The 18886-nt window shown below is 45.7% G+C and overlaps 1 protein-coding gene across 2 annotated transcripts in view; it reads left to right on the top strand.

Annotated features, from left to right (window-relative positions):
• The window catches only part of GAREM1 (GRB2 associated regulator of MAPK1 subtype 1), a 210473-nt gene that overhangs the window by 33193 nt on the left and 158394 nt on the right, over window positions 1-18886 (top strand). For both annotated transcript variants that reach the window (XM_069731261.1, XM_069731262.1), the window contains exon 2: window positions 416-556. In XM_069731261.1, the coding sequence (XP_069587362.1) occupies window positions 416-556 (141 nt within the window). The remainder of the gene's footprint in view (window positions 1-415; window positions 557-18886) is intronic.

The raw sequence follows: 18886 nt of genomic DNA, 5'->3' as shown, positions 1-18886 counted from the left end.
TAAAGCGGTTATTGATTATACAACATATGTGACCTTTTCTATGTGTAATACCATTCCTGCTGCTGTAGCCGATCGTTCCACCACGGCATGGGACATTTTGTCCTTGTGTCCTACTTACCGCGTTATGCATGTCACCATTAGTTGGCCTGCTGTGCTGCAGTGCAAAAAAAAATAGGGCTAATAATGGGGAAACCACTAAGAGAAATGGCACACTACTTTTTTACTTGGCTAATTTTTTTTTTTCAGTGACTGCTCCTAAAATCCAACACATTTTTTTTTCTTATTTGTATGTGAGCAGGGTTATGGAGAAAAAAAATCACATGCGTGGGATGTAGATAGTCCTTGGATGTATGTTCTTTCTTTCAGCCATTATAAGACGTTCAGCCAATCATAATTGATTTATTTCTTTTTTTAGGAGATAACATTGAAGGCCTGCGGGAGAATGACCATCTCTTGGTTCACTCGTGTCGGCAGTGGACAACAATCACAGCCCACAGTTTGGAAGAAGGCCACTATGTCATCGGCCCGAAGATTGAGATTCCTGTGCACTACGGAGGTAACGCCCGCATGCTCCGGCACTGCTCTTACAGCCAGACATCATTGACTCTTCTAGGCAGTAAATGCCAATTCTGCAAATTTCGCCTCCAATGAAGCCGTTTTCCTTGTTTCCCAATATGAGTCTTTCTGATATTGTATGTTGCATTTTGGGTTGACTTCAATAATCACATCGGCCCTGTCACTATTTTTTGGGTGGTTGCATAGAAGTGAACTGAAGTATCGGCTGTTTTGCTATTCCGATGTCCAGATTTCAGGAGAAGTTAATGTCCATTTGTAGCAGTTTATGAAGCTTTGACACTGGCTAGCACAGGAATGTAACCCAGATTCATATGGTGCCAAATATTTATTCCTATTAAAGCATAGGATACATTGTTGTTTTCTATATAATATTTATTCCTATTCACTTCCTGAGCTTTTTCAGCCTATAGGCGTTTTTGAGGCATTTTTATATTGACGATTTATCTTTAGAGTAGGTCATCAGTGTAATATGATAGGAGTCTGATGCCTTCTCCGCAGCGATCAGCTAATATTTCCAGGCTGGGTGCAAACCGTGTACGAAGCCGACACCGCAGCGCTGCCGGTACAGCACATCAGCTCGCTCTTCTCAATAGGACCACCACTGATGTTACATTGGTGACACAAGCTGATGGTTTATGCAAATGAAAGCACCATAGGAAAGAATCACACACCTTTTCTGCCAAGCCCTAACATAGTGATAAATCTGATTTAACTCTTCACAGTTGTGCTGTCATTTACATAAAGACTGCAACATTTTCAGAAGCTTAAAATGAACCTGACATCTGATACATGCTGCTCAATCTGCACGACTCGGCAAGGTTTGTTTGACTCCTAAGCACTGCAGTGTAGGCAGAGAAGTGTCACTCTAGGGCTGCGGTTGGGGATATGCCACTGGGGACCCGCCTGCCCAACTAGTCTCCGGCACGGCTCGCTTCCCAGCTACTCTTACTGCTTGTTTTTCTCAGACATGCCGCAGCGTTTGAATCGAGCATACCTGGCAGTGTCGGATGGATGCTGCCCACAGATTGGGCAGCATGTATCAGCTGGCAGGTTTACTTAACCGGTAAGACCAAACGGGATGGAAATGCTGTGGATTTTACCAGCAGAACTAAACAGATAAAATCCGCTGAGTATTGCAGCAGGCAAGTACTGTGCATTTGATGCTGAAAAATCCACCACATGTGGACCTGCCGTAACAATTCAGACCGTGGTCACTGTGATCCCGCGAGTGGTGGTGTTGCACACTACATGAGAATTGGTCTGGAGTTCATTCCCACTATTAGCAGTTATATGTCCACTAGATGGTTGCCCGATTCTAACGCATCGAGTATTCTAGAATATGCATTTCCACGTAGTATATTGCCCAGCGACGTAGTATATTGCCCAGCGACGTAGTATATTGCCCAGTCACGTAGTATATTGCCCAGTCATGTAGTATATTGCCCAGTCAGGTAGTATATTGCTCAGCCACGTAGTATATTGCCCAGCCACGTAGTATATTGCCCAGCCACGTAGTATATTGCCCAGCCACGTAGTATATTGTCCAGTAGCGACGTAGTATATTGCCCAGCTATGTAGTATATTGCCCAGCCACACAGGTTAAAAAAATAAAAAATAAACATACTCACCTTCCGCAGGTGCGTTGTAGCACTGTCGCCTGTGTGGGGGTGCAGGCAGCATTTTCCGGTACCAGGGTGTGCTGACGTCGCGGTCACGTGACCGTGTCGCGGTCACATGACCGTGACGTCACGGCAGGTCCTTGTCGTGCAGGACCTGCCGTGACGTCGCAGTCGCATGACTGTGTAGCGGTCACATGATCGTGACATCACCGCAGGTCCTTTTCAAGCAGGGCAAAGGACTTGTGAAGACGTCGCGGTCACATGACCGTGATGTCATGGCAGGTCCTTCTGCCAGACCATCCGTGCGACCGGAACGTGCCGGTTGCATCGCGAGGAGCGGGAAAGGCGGCGTAGGTGAGTATATAATCATTTTTACTTTTTTTATTTTTAACATTCGATGTTTTTACTATTGGCGCTGCATAGGCTGCGTTAATAGTAAAAAACTTGGTCATACAGGGTTAATAGCAGCGGTAACGGACTGCATTACACCGCGGCATAACGCGGTCCGTTACCGTTGCCATTAACCCTGTGTGAGGGCTGACTGGAGGGGAGTATGCGGGCGCCGGGCAGTGAGTATATTGCCCAGCCACGTAGTATATTGCCCAGCCATGTAGTATATTGCTCAGCCACGTAGTATATTGTCCAGTCATGTATTGCCCAGCCACATAGTATATAGCAGAGCCACGTAGTATAGAGACTTAAAAAAAACAAAACTAAACATATACTCACCTATAGCCCGTTGAAGTCCTGCTATACTCGCCCTCCGCCACCTGTCTCGCTCCTCTCCACGCTCCCGGGGCGGCTCCATTGCAAGCGGCAGCTTGCGGTCCTGTCCCAGGGCTGGTGTGAGCAGGACCTATGATGACGTCGCGGTCACATGACCGGCCGTGACGTCACGGCAGGTCCTTGTCGCACACCAGCCCTGGGACGGGAGCGGAAGCTGCCGCTTGCAATGGAGCGGTCCGCTGAGAAAGGCGGCGGAGAGTGAGTATAGCAGGTTTTTTTGTTGTTTTTTTTATTATTTTTAACATGACATATTTTTACTATTGATGCCGCATTGGCAGCATCAATAGTAAATAGCTGGGGACACACAGGGTTAATAGCAGCGGTAACAGAGTGCGTTACACCGTGGGCCGTTACCGCTGCCATTAACCCTGTGTGAGCGGTGAGTGGAGGGGATTACGGAGCGGGCGCCGGGCAGTGAGTGCAGGGGAGTAGGGGAGGGACTAATCGGACTGTGGCCGTCGCTGATTGGTTGCGGCAGCCATGACAGCCAGCTGCCGAGACCAATCAGCGAACGAATAACCGTGACAGAAGGACAGACAGACAGACGGAAGTACCCCTTAGACAATTAGGTATATAGATTAGGTCCCATTTACAGCAGCCAACCTTGGCAAATAAATGAGTCGATTGGCTATATACAAGTTCATACAGTTATGTGCATATTATTGGTAGCATATGACCTGTGTATACAGGGTGATGTGCTGCCGAGAACAATGTTTGTTATGCAGGCAGGAACGATCCAATCGACCGATGAGCGAACGCTTAGCTCGTTTGTTGTTTGACTGCCGACGTGTTGACACGAACCGGTAATTGACAGACGAGGCGAACGCTCATTCCCGAAGGTAGCCTTTACCTTACATAGGACAGACCTTACCAAATGAAAAGCAAAATCATTTTTTATCTGTTTGTTTTTTTGTTTTTTTTTAATGGAAGCATAATACAGACCTAATCTTCTTCCCATTGTGTAACACTCACATTTCACTGTGATTCTGTCAGCAGTCGATAATGGCTGTTGTTTTTCTCTTTGTAGCGTTTTATGTAATGTATAGTAATGACATTTCATTGCATGGACATTCGCTGCCTCCAGCAGTGGGAGATGATATTGAGGCTTCTCTTCTCTGTGCCATGCTTCATTATTATCGCTATGCGAGTTCCCTGCTCTGAAAACCTAAGGAGGGAAAACAAATGAAACCATTGTGACAGCAGGGTTTATTTATAACTGAGCCACAAAAGCTATGTATGTATATGTGTATGTGTGTATCTATATCTATCTATCTATATGTATATCTATCTATATGTATATCTATCTATATGTATATCTATCTATATGTATATCTATCTATATGTATATCTATCTATATGTATATCTATCTATATGTATATCTATCTCTCTATCTACTATATAATTGTCTAATGCAGGGGTGTCAAACTGGTCACGAGGAGGGCTGCAAACAGGTCATGTTTTCAGGATTTCCTTGTACTGCACAGGTGATAATTTAATCACCTACACAAATAATGAGTTGGCGATTAAATTATCACTTGTGCAGTACAAGGAAATCCTGAAAACATGACCTGTTTGCAGCCCTCGAGGAATGCAGTTTGACACCCCTGGTCTAAGGGTCACTTCCGTCTTTCTGTCTGTCCTGTCTTTCTGTCCTGTCCCTCCCCTGCAGTCACGGCGCCCGCTCCATACTCCCCGCAGTCAGTGTCCCCGGCGCCCGTTCCATACTCCTGCTCCATACTCCCCGCAGTCAGCGCCCGCTCCATACTCCCCTCCGGTCACCGCTCACACAGGGTTAATGCCAGCGGTAACGGACCGCGTTATGCCGCGGGTAACGCCCTCCGTAACCGCTGCTATTAACCCTGTGTGACCAAGTTTTTTCTATTGATGCTGCCTTTGCAGCATCAATAGTAAAAAGATGTAATGTTAAAAATAATAAAAAAAAACAAAAAACCTGCTATTCTCACCTTCTGTCGTCGGACGATGCGCTCGCGCCGGCCGCCATCTTCCGTTCCCAGAGATGCATCGCGAACTTACCCAGAAGACTTAGCGGTCTCTTTTGTGTTGTCCAGTCTTGGATGTTTCTTTTTTTACACCCCATATTATTGTTATATGGTATTGTTATACGGTATATTATGTGCCTTATCAGTCATATTGGAAGCTTTTCTGCCTCATCTGAAAACGTCTAGTCTGATCATGGATTTGTCATGATTCATCTAAATTGTTCTCCTTTTGAAAAAATTAAAAAGTTCTCCGGGCCTAAATGAAAAATGTTGGTTTCATGATTGGCCATCTGTTCCAGTAAAAGATAACGTGGTCGATCCATCAGGACTGGTGTTTCTTATCCAAGTATTAAAGAAAAGTCAATTAGAATAAGATTTACTGAGTTCTTCAAAAGGCACACGGCTCTTAATAATTTTGGTGCATCTTTGGGTGCGGTGTGCTATAATTTGAAATGTGTGTCTTCTTTAAGTGGGCAAAGAACTTACACCAATTTCTGCTGTAAATTGTAGTGAAAGTAGAGGAGAAGCAGTGTTATTTTTTTCTTTAGCAATAACTGAAAAGAACTGATGGCACACAGGCCGTACACTGATGGCACACAGGCCGTACACTGATGGCACACTGGCCGTACACTGATGGCACACAGGCCGTACACTGATGGCACACAGGCCGTACACTGATGGCACACAGGCCGTACACTGATGGCACACAGGCCGTACACTGATGGCACACAGGCCGTACACTGATGGCTCACAGGCCGTACACTGATGGCTCACAGGCCGCACACTGATGGCTCACAGGCCGCACACTGATGGCTCACAGGCCGCACACTGATGGCTCACAGGCCGCACACTGATGGCTCACAGGCCGCACACTGATCCAAAACACTGACTACAGCGGTACCATTTTTTCCAGTACCAGTTTTAAACGGATGTGTGATAGGGGAAAAAAATTGTTAAATTTTTCACATTTACTAAAATATGCAACTTCTTAAGATAAGAAAATTGTCGGAAAAAAAAATTGTGAAACTGCCCCAATACCTGAATTTCGATCCAGTCATTGTCTATAGGACTGCTGGAGAAAGCGAAATGCATTGCTCAACTATTTCCACTCCATTAAAAATATGCTCCTGATATTATTTTGTTGACATAGCGGCAGCAGTGATTTCACAACTACATCCATATGGCCTGCTTAGCCAATGTTAAAGATAGGGTACGCAGGACGCATGCAGACGTAGGTGGAGCTGCAGCAAGAGGCGTGACAGTGGGCGGGGCTTCACAGAGGAAGAAGGCTTTCCTCCACAGCCCTGCTGAACGCTAGTGTGAAACTAGCCTAAGACAGCTGTCTTTAATGCAGGTAAGGAGTTGATTAGGAGCGTCCAACTGGTCTGTAGGAGCCAGAAGTCTTAATGGTTGGTAGGGGATCAAATACTTATTACTCACTGCAAAATGCAAATACATTTATATAATTTATACAATGTGATTTTCTGGATTTTTATTTTGATATTCTATCTCTCAATGTTAAAAATTAACCTACCCTTAAAACTATAGACTGTTCATGTCTTTGTCAGTGGGCAAACTTACAAAATCAGCAAGGGATCAAATACTTATTTCAACTTCACTGTTTGAAGTGAAGACCATCTTGAATATTCTCATCGGGGTCAAGTCGTTGGGGAATTACGTTTTAAAACCCGAAAAACTCCTCTTAGGTCACTGATCTATTTTGTATGCAGGAAGATACTTTTTTCATGAATTTGAATACAGCTGACCAGAGACGGATATTTTCTATCATAGTTTGGGGGGTTGAGGCCACAGTTTGACGTGACAAGTGCAAACCGAATGGATAACTTAGAGATGAGTAATTCCTGTGACTGCCTCCTGCAATGTACCGCACTGCGCTCCGTAAAGGCTCGGTACATTCTGTGACATGACTGTGCTTTGTGTAAAGGCTGGAACAGCTGGGACATGATCTGTGGGCAGATCTGAGTGGGTTGTTAAAAACTTGTTAAGACTAGTTTGATTAGTTGATGCATTTTATAATAGGTGTTCATTACTTGACTGCATCCTGTTATTAGAGGGGACGGCTATACAGACGTTCGAGCGTTGAGCTATCTTTCTACGGTGATTTCTCGCTAAGTTGTTTCCAACCAAGAGGAACTTTTTATATGGAATTCCCATGATTAGAGGATCAGCCATTGTCTGTAAATTGTCACTTCCTAGGATTAGTTAAGGGAAATAATGTAGAGCCTATATCCATTCACGAAGCAAGAATATTGATATCTTGAAATGGCCAATTAAATGTTAATGAATCGGTCACCTCCTGACCTGTTTTAGTGAATGTGTATTTTTGATGTGAACTTTTCTGGAGTATCTTTTCCTTTTACTCTACATTATGCTGGCCCTCTGCTATTCCTCCTAGACACATCTAAATAAATTGACATCTGGGTGTTACCACTTTTGGGGTGTATCAGACTGTGCAGCGACATGCCCTTTAAACAAGGGGAACATCAGCACCCAGTTATGAATTTTTTCAGTAAGTATAGCAGAGAAAAGGAGAAAAGCAAAGTTTTATGAAAAGATTCTGCAAAATTATTTCTTTGGGAATGCAAGTAGTTGCCAAAACTGATCCGAAGAACTGATAGTTGCTCTTTAAACATAGTGCTTTAAACCCTTAAGGGGGTTATCCAACTTAGTCTGATGGCGTATTCGTAGGATCAGCCATCAATATGGGATCGTCTTGTAGTGGTACCCACCCGATTTAACACGTTATCACCTAACCTGTGGTAAGGTGATCACTTGTTTTGACTGGTCAAACCCTTTAAATTCCCTGCAGATTGGCTTGGCTGCCTGGTCTTTATACCCCCATAGACTGCACAGGATTCAGAAGTGCTCACCTCCTGCCTGAGCACATGGAGAGTGGAGTATGACCATAGACTTTCTTTTCTGCCCGTCCTCTATCCTCCTGCTCGAGCAGCATGTGATCGCTTCCGCATCCTGAGTTGTGCAGTTTTTTCCGCTACTGTCAAGGGTCACAGGTTCGGGGTTTCACCATTCTAAAGGGAACATAAGAAGAACCTAGAAGATTTAAAAAAAGCTCAAGTCTACTTATAGTAGAAATGGATGTATGGATAATTCTGCTGGTCATGAATATGTTTAGTGGCTATGATGGTGTTCAGCAAAGAGCAGTTTTATTAATCTATGCGTTTTAGAGTTGAATAAACTCCTTAATCATGAAAAAAACCCGCAGCAGCCGGTATCTGCATAGGAGTTGTGTCCAGCCACAGCCCAGCCAAGTGAGCAATACCATAGTATCTGCAATGTTTATTGCACAGGTCATGCCCTAATGTCACTGTTTAGCTACACTCATCATCTACTTTATAGGGTATTCCCATCTCCAAGATCTTATACTAATATATAGTAGCTGTAGTAATAATAATATTAGCAAATACCTCCAATTAGAAATGTAGTATAGATTTTACGATTCGCTATGTCATTTTCCCCATGTGCAGGCATTGCAGGACCGTAGCTAGTTGTCATAACCATGGACAACTGTGACTATTTCAGTGGTCGTAACCATGGTTACCTAAGGTCCTGCAATGCTTGGCACATGGAGTAAGCAACGTAAAAAATCAGAAAAACTGTACTACTTTTCTAATTGGAAGTTTTTGCTTACATTATTATTCCTACTATATATTGGGATAGGATTTTGGAATTGGGAATCCCCCTTTAAACTTTAAGTTTTGATGACCAAACGCTAGTGCAAGAATCTAGCACTATTTTGATTTCTTGGTTATGAACGTTTCCACTGAAATAACATATTAAGGGAACATGAATTGGCCGGTTTTGATAAGCAGAAGGCAGCTCAGATAGATAAATACCAGTGTCACTTGACATGAGTAGACACAATCCATTAGCCATATGTACTGGTAATTATCCCTCTGTAAAGTAACTGGGAGTAAGCTGCTGTAATGTAGCCGTGACGCAGATGTCCCGTGCATCACCGGCCCCTCTTACTATTGAGATACTGCTCCTGTGTTCTAATTCCGGCCCTTCTTCCCATTTCCTGCTCTTAGATCCCACTGAGCAGCAATAAAGGAACCACCAGTACGGGTAACAATGCTCCCATTGTGTCTCTGGGGGCCCGAAGAACAAGTAAGCCGAGCAGGGCATGGACACAGGAACCTCCACTGGCCGCATGGCGCTGAGCACATCTCATTAGCCATTTATAGGTTACAAATGAGAGCGAAGTGGGTATTTGTTGCTTCATTTTAAAAATGCGTAAAATGGACTTGGATCAACTTCACATAATTAATCTCCTCTTAATCCTGTCTTTATTGTAGTTTGCATGTAGAACTGTATATAGTGAGGATCTCTTTAGGCTTCTTGGCTAAACTAATTTGGAACCTGCTTTTAAAAAGAAAAAGTGTATTATACTGTATATAGGTATTAATCTAAAATTGAGGGCAGATTCACTAGTGTGCGTTGTCCCAGACCTTGCTGCAAAACTTGCCATATTTTTGCTTAAAATGTCACACAGAAGGGTTATACGTATTCCTTATGCACATTACTAAGTTTGTGTCTCATTTGACAAGAGAGCGTGGCTTATTCGAGAGTAGACTGGCTTGAAATGTGACCAAATTTTGCCAAAATTTAGGTGCAAAATTAATAGGTAATGTAAGCCATGTAAAAAAAAAAAAATCTAGATCCGCATTCACCTCTTTATTGATCTTGCACAGGGGCTTTAGTGGTCCCTTTTTGGTTTTTGTTTATGAAAAAGGCGAGTTCAAAACCTCTTTCTTCTGCCATACACAGGATGCAATGTTTCGACCTGTCACAGGTCTGCAATCTGATGTCTTATTCCAGAGAAATTAATTTCTTCTATATGCAAATGAGCTTTTAAAAGTGGGTGTTACCAATGCGAGACATATAATGACTGACAGTCTGCTCTCTGGAGGCAGATTCTCATGCAGATCAGTGTTCAGCCCATAGATCTTAATAGCTCATGTGCATAGTAAAAAAAAAAAAAAAAAAAGGTGGATTTCTGTGGAATAAGGCATCAGATTCCAGTTATCAAGATATCATTTTATTCAGCTTCCTATGACCTACGTGCCCATATAGATGACTCAGGAGAGTTGAGCCTACTGACAGATTCCCTTTAAATGACTGTAAGGGCCAATTCCTTTACATGACGGTGGCACAAACCTGAGCGTCAGACTACTTGGATTTCTATGATGCAAAACTAATTTAGACTTGATACAAGTGAACAAAGACGTAAAGTGTTCAATGAATGAATCTGGCTAAAAAGCCCCCGACGGTCAGCTTACGATACGATACGATACACTTTATTGATCCCGTGGGAAATTATGGTATCACAGCAGCACAACTTAAATCATAAAAAACATAAAGGAATTGCATAGTTGACATGACAGTTTGTTGACACAAGAACATTATACATTATACATTAGAATAGGACATACACAACAAGTGAACTGAAATGTAGAGAAATAAGTAGACATTCACCTTGGTGGTTTAACCCTAATGTTATTGTTGTACATTCCCATGGCAGTTGGCACAAACGATTTCCTATATTTTTCCTTCTTACACCTCAGAAGTATTAGCCGGTTACTGAAGGTGCTCTTCTGTCTCATGAATAGCTCATATAATGGATGTGCATTATTGTTCATAATTGCCATACACTTTTTCAGAGTTCTTCTCTCCACTACCTCCCCAGAAGAGTCCAGATTACAGCCGACAGCAGAACTTGCCTTCTTGATAATCTTATTCAGCTTATTAGCATCAGAGGCCCGCACACTACTACCCCAGCACGTGATTGCAAAAAAGATGGCACTTGCCACTACAGATTGGTAGAACATTTCTAACATTTTGCTGCACACATTAAAAGACCTCAGTTTCCTTAGGAAATACAATCTGCTCATCCCCTTCTTGTAGACAAACTCTGAGTGGCATCTCCAGTCCAGTTTGCTATCCAAATGGACCCCCAAATATTTGTAACTCTCCACCTGCTCGACCTCCTGACCAGCAATAGTGATCGGTAAGCATTCTATCTTTATCCTGCTATAGTTGGCCACCAACTCCTTAGTTTTCTTAACATTTAGTTGTAGATAGTTACCACTGCACCAATCCACGAAATTCGACACCACACTTCTGTATTCCTCATCCCCCTGATCTCCCCTAATGCATCCCACAACCACGGAGTCATCCGAAAATTTTTGAAGGTGGCAAAGTTCAGATTTATACTGAAAGTCTGAAGCTTAGGAGGGCAATAAGAAGTTGCAGAACAGACACAATAGTACAGTAGCTAAATGTGTTCAATATGAGACTTCAGAAAATGACGACATTGAACCCATGATGTTCAGACACTTAATGTTGTTTTCCAATTTGCTCTGAATCTTTTCTAAAGATTATATCAGTGTTCAGGAAATCTTTTTTTTTTTTTTTTTTCTTAGAAAAAAAGCATCATTAAAAAGTTCTTCTGCAATTCCATAAAAAGCCTTGTGCAGTGCTCCTGCTGAAGTGAGCACTCTCCGCTGTGTGGGCTGTTAGTTCCCGCTGTTCCAGTTACATATGTACTGAATCTTGATGGTTTTCCTGGAATAGACGGATGATACTTGACACAAAAATGCTGCTCCTGGCTGAAGAATCAGAGGTGGCTGTGACTACGACCGGTGTGAGTCAGAGAGCCTGCGGCCCGTGCTCCGCAGCCTTAGCTGACAGGTTCCTGTCCTTACACTACACCTAATTTATTATGCTGCGCTATTGGGGGATGGAGGTTATAGTATAATTTCATATTGTATCATTTGCTAGAAAAATGAAGAGTGGCCCTCACCATGTCCTGTACAGGTTGGACCCGTAGACGCCATGCTCAGATGAAACACCCGTCGTCCTCTCCTTCCCTCTCCCGCACACCCCTGCCTACCACTGTGATGTCCTGTTTATTAGATTAAAGGACATTTTACTGCAGAATGTGGCGAGTGCCCATCTTCATTTTTGTGCTGCAGTCGCATTTTTCACATTGTGCGAGCACTACTGTCTGTTCTAATATACAGTATAAAGCTCAACAATAGGGGAGTTATCTGGACTTTCCAGGATTGGACTGGTGCTTGTTTAGCTTCGTCTTCTTTCAGTCTATCCGTATATATGACGCCTGATGGATATGCCACAATTTATTTTCCCTGATAGATTTATATGTAAATTGTAGGCTTATGGAGGTGCAGTAAAGACGCTGTACCCCTCTATAGGGCAGTAAAGATGCTGTGCCCCTCTGTAGAGCAGTAAAGACGCTGTGCCCCTCTGTAGAGCGGTAAATAAGCCGTGCCCCTCTGTAGGGTGGTGTAGACGCTGTATGCCCCTCTGTAGGGTGGTAAAGACGCTGTATGCCCCTCTGTAGGGCGGTAAAGACGCTGTATGCCCCTCTGTAGGGCGGTAAAGACGCTGTATGCCCCTCTCTAGGGCGGTAAAGACGCTGTATGCCCCTCTGTAGGGCAGTAAAGACGCTGTATGCCCCTCTGTAGGGTGGTAAAGACGCTGTATGCCCCTCGGTAGGGCGGTAAAGACGCTGTATGCCCCTCGGTAGGGCGGTAAAGATGCTGTGTGCCCCTCGGTAGGGCGGTAAAGATGCTGTGTGCCCCTCTATAGTTGCTGTGCTTCAGCTTTGTACATAATGGAGCTGTAATACCACCAGGATGGCAGATTTGACCTGGCTCTGGTTTATGTTCTGCTGTGTGATCTTTACTGTTCACATGGGAGGATGCAAAATCATGAATTCTAAGTCTAGAAAAAAAATCTATCCGTATGTTATCATGCGCCCGTTTTTTTCCTCGGTTTTGTACACACGTCTTCTATCTGTTATTTACATGAATAATTTAATTGGAATCTATTTATCCTTATTTTCTTAACTTTACTACTTTACTGTTGTAACTTATCCATGAAAAACTTGCGTCATACGGACGGTAATCCATATATGATCTGTTATTTTTGCTCACCCCATGACTAATAATGGGCAAGTCTGATCCAGATGAAGAATCCCTATGATGCTTGCTGAAATGTTTATTCACATGCAGACAATCCTTCAATGTGTAAAAGATAAAAAAAAAAAAAAAAAATAACAAATACTCACGTGAACTACCGCATTGATCAGTGTGCTTTCTGTATGCTATCAGTTTAGAATACAGAGAGCACATGGGCATTTACAGAAGGTACGGAAAGTATTCAGACCCCTTTTACATTTTTCACTCTGTTTCATTGCAGCCATTTGGTAAATTCAAAAAAGTTCTTTTTTTCTCATTAATGTACACTCTGCATCCCATCTTGACTGAAAAAGACAGAAATGTTATTTTTGCAAATGTATTAAAAAAGAAATCTGAAATATCACATGATCATAAGTATTCAGACCCTTTGCTCAGTATTGAGTAGAAGCACCCTTTTGAGCTAGTACAGCCATGAGTTTTCTTGGGAATGATGCAACAAGTTTTTCACCCCTGGATTTGGGGATCCTCTGCCATTCTTCCTTGCAGATCCTCTCCAGTTCCGTCAGGTTGGATGGTGAGCGTTGGTGGACAGCCATTGTCAGGTCTCTCCAGAGATTCTCAATTGGGTTTAGGTCGGGGCTCTGGCTGGGCCAGTCAAGAATGGTCACCGAGTTGTTCTGAAGACACTAATTTGTTATTTTAGCTGTGTGCTTAGGGTCATTGTCTTGTTGGAAGGTGAACCTTCGGCCAAATTAGAGGTCCAGAGCACTCCGGAAGAGGTTTTCATCCAGGATATCTCTGTACTTGGCCGCATTCATGTTTCCTTCAATGACAACCAGTCATCCTGTCCCTGCAGCTGAAAAACACCACCATAGCATGATGCTGCCACCACCATGTTTCACTGTTGGGATTGTATTGGGCAGGTGATGAGCAGTGCCTGGTTTTCTCCACACATACCGCTTAGAATTATCACCAAAAAGGTCTATCTTAGTCTCATCAGACCAGAGAATCTTATTTCTCATAGTCTGGGAGTCCTTCATGTGTTTTTTAGCAAACTCTATGCGGCTTTCATATGTCTTGCACTGAGGAGAGGCTTCTGTCAGGCCACTCTGCCATAAAGGCCCGACTGGTGGAGGGCTGCAGTGATAGTTGACTTTGTGGAACTTTCTCCCATCTCCCTACTGCTTCTCTGGAGCTAAGCCACAGTGATCGTGGGGTTCTTCTTTACCTCTCACCAAGGCTCTTCTCCCACGATTGCTCAGTTTGGCTGGACGGCCACGTCTAGGAAGACTTCTGGTGGTCCCAAACTTCCATGTAAGGATTATGGAGGCCACTGTGCCCTTAGGAACCTTGAGTAACCTTGGCCAGATCTGTGCCTTGCCACAATTGTCTGAGCTCCTTGGCCAGTTCCTTTGACCTCATGATTCTAATTTGGTCTGATATGCGCTGTCAGCTGTGAGGTCTTATATAGACAGGTGTGCCTTTCCAAATCAAGTCCTATCAGTTTAATTAAATACTGCTGGACTCCAGTGAAGGAGCAGAACCATCTCAAGGAGGATCACAAGGAAATGGACAGCATGTGACTTAAATATGAGTGTCTAAGCAAAGACACTGAGTAATTATGACCATGTGATACTTCAGTTTTTCTTTTTTCATACATTTGCAAAAATTTCTACATTTGTTTTTTTTCAGTCAAGATGGGGTGCAGAGTGTACATTAATGAGAAAAAATGAACTTTTTTGAATTTACCAAATGGCTGCAATGAAACAGAGTGAAAGATTTAAAGGGGTCTGAATACTTTCCATACCCACTGTATATGTTTGTCTGAACGAGTCCTTACAGAAGTTGTCAATCAGTTTAATATTGACCACCTGAAAAGACCGGCACCCAGACCCCCCAGACATCAGCAGAGGTGGGGTGTGAGCAGTGTATGGAGGGGATCAGCACCTATAATAGGAGCTGCAGGCTCACGGAGCAGTCATACACATGGTTATAGGGAAATAATATAAGAATTTGTTTACAATGGATTCCGGTGTAGATGTTTCCATACTCCATACAAAGGAGAGATGCAAAACAGGTATTCTAAAATGGGAACCAGAACCAAAGCAAACAATGTGTTTATATGTTATCTTCACACCGCACTCTGCCGCGTGATGATGACAGTATAACATTTGTGTATCAGCTTATTATTTTATAATGTCTTCATCTGAATCATTCTTTATATCCCTTATTTAGATTTCTGAATGCAACATAGCAAGATGGTGGCCTGAAATGCTCCCGAATGTGGGAGAGCGCCAGCGGACGTCATCTTCTGAGCTGTGCTAGATAGCAGTTATGTCACTAGCTTTATTTTTAGGGATTGTTTTTGTTTTTAAGCATTTTATGGGGGTTATTGGAATACGGATGGTTAATAAGCTTTCACTGAATTGAATGTTATCCCGTATCCGTAAGGTAGTGAAGAACTTATTGGTTGCTGGGGGGTCTGATAGGAATACCAGCAGTCATTTCGTGAACGGGCCTTGGAGAACACAGTCTTGCGTGCAGTGGTTGTGAGCTAGCTTGTACTCTGCACCATTCATTGTCTATGCGACTACTGGTAATAACCGAGCGTTGTACTCTGCACCATTCATGGTCTATGGGACTACTGGTAATAACCGAGCACTGTACTCTATTAGCTGTACTCTTCTTTCTCCAGCAGTTTCATAGACATAACCACGAACCTGATAATCTTAGTGTAAATGCACCTATGCTTTCCTTGACTGTATGTATAAGAGGATATAAGAGCTGTCTCCCATACATGTTAGATTCCTGGGCGGTCCAGTCAAATTCTGTAGGATTCACCTTAAAGGGTTTAAGGCTTTTAAAAAAAGGTTTTTCTTTCCTTCCAGAAAGATACTTACCGTATTTTTCGGACCATAATACGCACCGGACCATGTGGTGGCACATGCCCCCCCCTGTACTACTGTCAGGCACATGCACCCCCCACCCCGGGTCACTACATGCCCTCTTGTGCTGCTGGCAGGCACATGCCCCCCCGGTCACTATATGCCCCCCGGGTCACTATATGCCCCCTTGTGCTGCTGGCAGGCACATGTCCCCCCAGGTCACTATATTCTCCCCTGTGCTGGCAGGCACATGCCCCCCCTGGTCACAATATGTCCCCTTGTGCTTCTGGCAGGTACGGCCCCCCCGGTCACTATATGCCCCCCCCCCCCCGTGCTGCTGGCAGACACATGCCCCCCCCCCTGTGCTGCTGGCAGACACATGCCCCCCCCCCCCCCCTGTGCTGCTGGCAGACACATGCCCTCTCCCCTGTGCTGCTTGAAGACACATGCCCTCCCCCCCGTGCTGCTGGCAGACACATGCCCTCTCCCCTGTGCTGCTTGAAGACACATGCCCCCCCCCGGGGCTTCTGGAAGACACATGCCCCCCCCCCCCCCCCGTGCTTCTGGTGGAAGACACATGCCCCCCCCCCCCCTTTGTGCTGCTGGAAGACACATGTACCCCCCCCCCTGTGCTGCTGGAAGACACATGCCCCCCCCCCGTGCTGCTGGAAGACATAAAATATTTTTTTATGTTAAATGGGGGTCTGTCTTATTATACCAGTGTCCGTCTTACAAATCATATGTCCCTCATCCTGGTATGCATATAGCCCCCATCCTTGTGCTGGCACATGCCCCACTTTGCTGCTGTCAGGCACATGCACCCCCCACCCCGGGTCACTATATGCCCCCTTGTGCTGCTGGCAGGCACATGCCCCCTGGGTCACTATATGCCCCCTTGTGCTGCTGGCAGGCACATGCCCCCCCCCCCCCCCCCGGTCACTATATGCCCCCCCTTGCTGGCAGACCCCCTGTGCTGCTGGAAGCCACATGCCACCCCTGTGCTGCTGGAAGACACATGCCCCCCCTGTGCTGCTGGAAGACACATGCCCCCCCTGTGCTATGCTGCTGGAAGACACATGCCCCCCCCCGTGCTGCTTGAAAACACATGCCCCCCCTGTGCTGTGTTGCTGGAAGACACATGCCCTCCCCCCCCCCCCCCCCCGTGCTGCTTGAAGACACATGCCCCCCCTGTGCTGCTTGAGGACACATGCCCCCCCCCCCCGTGCTGCTGGAAGACACATGCCCCCCCCCCTGTGCTGCCGGAAGACACATGCCCCCCCCCCTGTGCTGCTGGAAGACACATGCCCCCCCCCCCTGTGCTGCTGGAAGACACATGCCCCCCCCCCCCCCTGTGCTGCTGGAAGACACATGCCCCTCCCCCCCCTGTGCTGCTGGAAGACACATGCCCCCCCCCCTGTGCTGCTGGAAGACACATGCACCCCCCCTGTGCTGCTGGAAGACACATGCCCCCCCCCCCCTGTGCTGCTTGAAGACACATGCCCCCCTGAGCTGCTGGAAGACACATGCCCCCCCCCTGTGCTGCTGGAAGACACATGCCCCCCCCCCTGTGCTGCTTGAAGACACATGCCCCCCCCCCTGTGCTGCTGGAAGACACATGCCCCCCCCTGTGCTGCTGGAAGACACATGACCCCCCCCCCCCCCTGTGCTGCTGGAAGACACATGCCCCCCCCCCCCATGTGCTGCTGGAAGACACATGCCCCCCCCCCTGTGCTGCTGGAAGACACATGCCCCCCCCTGTGCTGCTGGAAGACACATGCCCCCCCCCTGTGCTGCTGGAAGACACATGCCCCCCCCCCCACCTCCGTGCTGCTTGAAGACACTTGCCCCCCCCCCCCCCTGTGCTGCTGGAAGACACATGCCCCCCCCCCCTTCCCCGTGCTGCTGGAAGACACATGACCCCAACCCCCCCCCGTGCTGCTGGCAGACACATGATAGAATAAACACTTAACTCACCTTCAGATGATGGCTCTGTGCTCACAGCTCCTCGGTTGTGCTTCCTGTTACCCAGGCATCAGATCATGTGACCTGGGCACACAGTGATGTCATCACTGTGCTGTGCTGATCACATGATCAGATGTCAGCACAGACACAAGAAGCACAACAAAGGAGCTGTGAGCACAGAGCCATCATCTGAAGGTGAGTTAAGTGTTTATTTTATCATGTGCCTGCCAGCAGCACAGGGGGGGGGGGGGGGGGGTTGGGGTCATGTGTCTTCCAGCAGCACGGGGGGGGGGGGGGGGGCATGTGTCTTCCAGCAGCACAGGGGGGCCATATCCATGATGGGGGGGAGATGCAGGCACATGTAATATTGGCTGCTCCCCTGTGAATCAACTCTGGCAGCTTCAGCACTGAGGTGATGGACAGCAGGTGCAGTGAATATTACATAACGCTAATGAGCGGGAGCACAGGACCTCCTGCTGTCTCTGCAGCCTGCAGCCAGCCCACTCCAGTCCCCCTGACACCACTCCAGACCTGCTCCCCCTCGACAGCACAGCACACAGATTCGGATTATAAGACACCCCCCACTTTCCCCCAAAATTTGGGGGAACAAAAATGCATCTTATATTCAGAAAAATATGGTATTTCTAGTAGGGGACCGCCACTTGTCCTTTCAAGAAACTTTGCATAAATCACCAGTATAGGCAAAAATTTTACTCTTTAATATATTCTATCAAAGAAATCGGTGCTTTCTCCACTCATGAGCCACCGTTTCCTGAACTCATTAATCAGTCTGAAAAACGACTCAAATCTGTATTTGTCAAAGCAAGAGGAAAGGCCAGCTCAGTGAGCTATAATGTTAGACTAATGTTCAGACTTCGCTGCAGCGTCGCTGTTTGGTCGCTGGAGAGCTGTCACACAGACCGCTCTCCAGCGACCAACGATGCCGGTAACCAGGGTAAACATCGGGTTACTAACCGCAGGGCCGCGCTTAGTAACCCGATGTTTACCCTGGTTACCATCGTTAAAGTAAAAAAAACAAACACTACATACTTACCTTCCGTGTCTGTCCCCG

This window comes from Ranitomeya imitator, chromosome 6 (genome assembly GCF_032444005.1).
Source record: "Ranitomeya imitator isolate aRanImi1 chromosome 6, aRanImi1.pri, whole genome shotgun sequence".
In the NCBI taxonomy this organism is placed as follows: domain Eukaryota; kingdom Metazoa; phylum Chordata; class Amphibia; order Anura; family Dendrobatidae; genus Ranitomeya; species Ranitomeya imitator.
This window is presented reverse-complemented; position numbering and strand designations above follow the sequence as displayed.